This window comes from Sclerotinia sclerotiorum, genomic scaffold (assembly GCF_000146945.2).
Source record: "Sclerotinia sclerotiorum 1980 UF-70 scaffold_10 genomic scaffold, whole genome shotgun sequence".
In the NCBI taxonomy this organism is placed as follows: Eukaryota; Fungi; Ascomycota; class Leotiomycetes; order Helotiales; family Sclerotiniaceae; genus Sclerotinia; species Sclerotinia sclerotiorum.
Genome location: NW_001820826.1, coordinates 999,230 through 1,001,505, shown reverse-complemented (window position 1 = coordinate 1,001,505; position 2,276 = coordinate 999,230). Strand labels below are relative to the sequence as shown.

Sequence of the window (2,276 nt, the reverse complement as noted above, 5' to 3'; positions counted from 1 at the left end):
GAATGACGCCATGAAGTACTCCATCGTTGTTGCAGCTACCGCTTCCGAGGCCGCTCCTCTTCAATATATCGCTCCTTTCACTGCTACCTCTATGTAAGTTTGAATAATTCATTCTATCCCTTTACTTTTTCAATTCCACTCCCATTGTCCTACTTCAAGTTGAACTTTGATACTTTTACATTGTTCTGGTTCAAGTTGAACTTTGATACTTTCACACATTGTTCTAGCTCAAATTGGACTTTGATGCTTTTACAGTTACATTGTTCAATATAAAATTGGAGATTTATACTCCCCCTATTGTTCAATACAAATCTGGAGTTTTATATCCCCAGATCATCCAAGTTCTAGTTTGGCTTTTCTATTTCCTTACTCGCTTCTTCCTCTTGTTTCGTAACGCACGGACACTTGCTGACTAATTCCAAACTTTAGCGGAGAATACTTCCGAGACTCAGGAAAACATGCTCTCATCATCTTCGACGATCTTTCCAAACAAGCCGTCGCATACCGTCAAATGTCTCTTCTTCTTCGTCGTCCTCCTGGACGTGAAGCGTATCCAGGGGATGTATTCTATTTAGTCAGTATAATCTGGGTTATCCCGAAGTTTTTTTCTGTGAAAAATTGAAAAATTAAAAGCTAACTAAATTTTTTCAGCATTCACGTCTCCTCGAGCGTGCTGCCAAGATGAACGACAAGCACGGTGGTGGATCTTTAACTGCCCTCCCCATTATTGAAACCCAAGGTGGTGATGTGTCAGCTTATATCCCAACTAACGTTATTTCTATTACTGATGGACAAATTTTCTTGGAGGCCGAACTTTTCTACAAGGGTGTTCGTCCAGCCATAAACGTCGGTCTTTCTGTCTCCCGTGTCGGATCTGCTGCGCAACTTAAGGCCATGAAGCAAGTTGCTGGTTCCTTGAAGCTTTTCTTGGCTCAATACCGTGAAGTCGCTGCTTTCGCACAATTCGGTTCCGATTTGGATGCTGCTACCAAGCAAACTCTTAACCGCGGTGAAAGAGTAAGTCTTCACATGACATGTCAAGATCTAATAATTTACACAAGCTAATACTAATGTTCTACAGTTGACTGAGCTCCTCAAGCAAAAGCAATACTCTCCTATGGCTGTTAACGAAATGGTTCCTCTCATCTACGCCGGTGTCAATGGTCACCTCGACTCCGTACCAGTCAACAAGATTCTCACATGGGAGGCTGACTTCCTCTCACATCTTAAGACCAACGAAGCCGATTTGTTGGCAACAATCGATAAGGAGGGTGCTCTCAGCAAGGACCTTGAGGCTAGATTGAAGGATGTCGTCACTTCTTTCACCAAGAGCTTCGTCTAAATCAATAGATTAAAATAAATCATGGTCATTCCCTCGCTGTTTTTTGTCCCTTAGCATGTGGGTCTGGGCGAGCTGTATTTTGAACGTTGTGACGAGGAAAGGAAAAATTAGTAAGGTGATGGAGGAGGCTGGGACGAGTGATGAATGATAGGCGGAAGATTTGATAGATCAAAATCAAAGCTGTAGAATAGTTGGACCTGTCAATTCTTCCGCGTGTTATACGACTACATGAAATTCTGTCTATCGATGTATTCAAAGTGATGTTTACTAACTGTAGCACAAAAATATGCCCTATTGGGGGCAAGCGTCTCGCGAATCTTTAAGAAACATATGTCCAGGTTGATATCTGGACCCTGCATGAATATGATATGTGCCGTAGATATCATGTCAGCTTATGTTTACAAGCTGGAGTAGCAGCAAGCACGGTGCTTTGTAATGTAAGCGGGGGGTTGAATAACGGGAGCCTGGTATGTATGAAGGGTCTTGAAGAATCCTAGGATCTTTTGGGGCTGGTGGGATCTTTAGAGTTTTATGGGCGGGTAGGGCCCCGTGGGCCCCGAGTACAAAATGCTATTTATTATGTACTAGGGATAGGCTAGTCACGTAATTTATTTTGGTGCTAGGTGTTAGTGCGTGGTGAGAGATAGTGGCGGGGTTAAGTGCGTGGGTAGGTAGTGGGTAGTCGGTGGTAGCGGCGGAAGGTGTTGGTTAGTGGTGAAAGATAATGGCGGGAGGTTTAGGTAGCGTCCCTGAGTACCTGAGTAGCTGAGTATCCTATAGTATACGCGCCGGGCCGGGACGATGATGGATGGCGGATTAAGGGTATTTGTAGTGTATTGCAGGGATAAGGAGGGTGTAACTTCAAGTCTAGGTCTAGGCCTAAGTGGGCTACCCTTCTACCGGTCTTTAGAGTGGTCTTTTTGTTGGTTATGAG

At 44.0% G+C, this 2,276-nt stretch overlaps 1 protein-coding gene across 1 annotated transcript; it reads left to right on the top strand.

Moving 5' to 3' along the window:
- Window positions 1-10: 10 nt before the first annotated feature.
- SS1G_07886 (hypothetical protein) lies at window positions 11-1,342 on the top strand (the record flags this gene model as incomplete). Its single annotated transcript, XM_001591210.1, has 4 exons — window positions 11-93; window positions 430-574; window positions 652-1,017; window positions 1,082-1,342. 4 exons carry the CDS (start codon window positions 11-13, stop codon window positions 1,340-1,342), a joined length of 855 nt encoding a protein of 284 aa, XP_001591260.1.
- Between the last annotated feature and the right edge of the window lie 934 nt (window positions 1,343-2,276).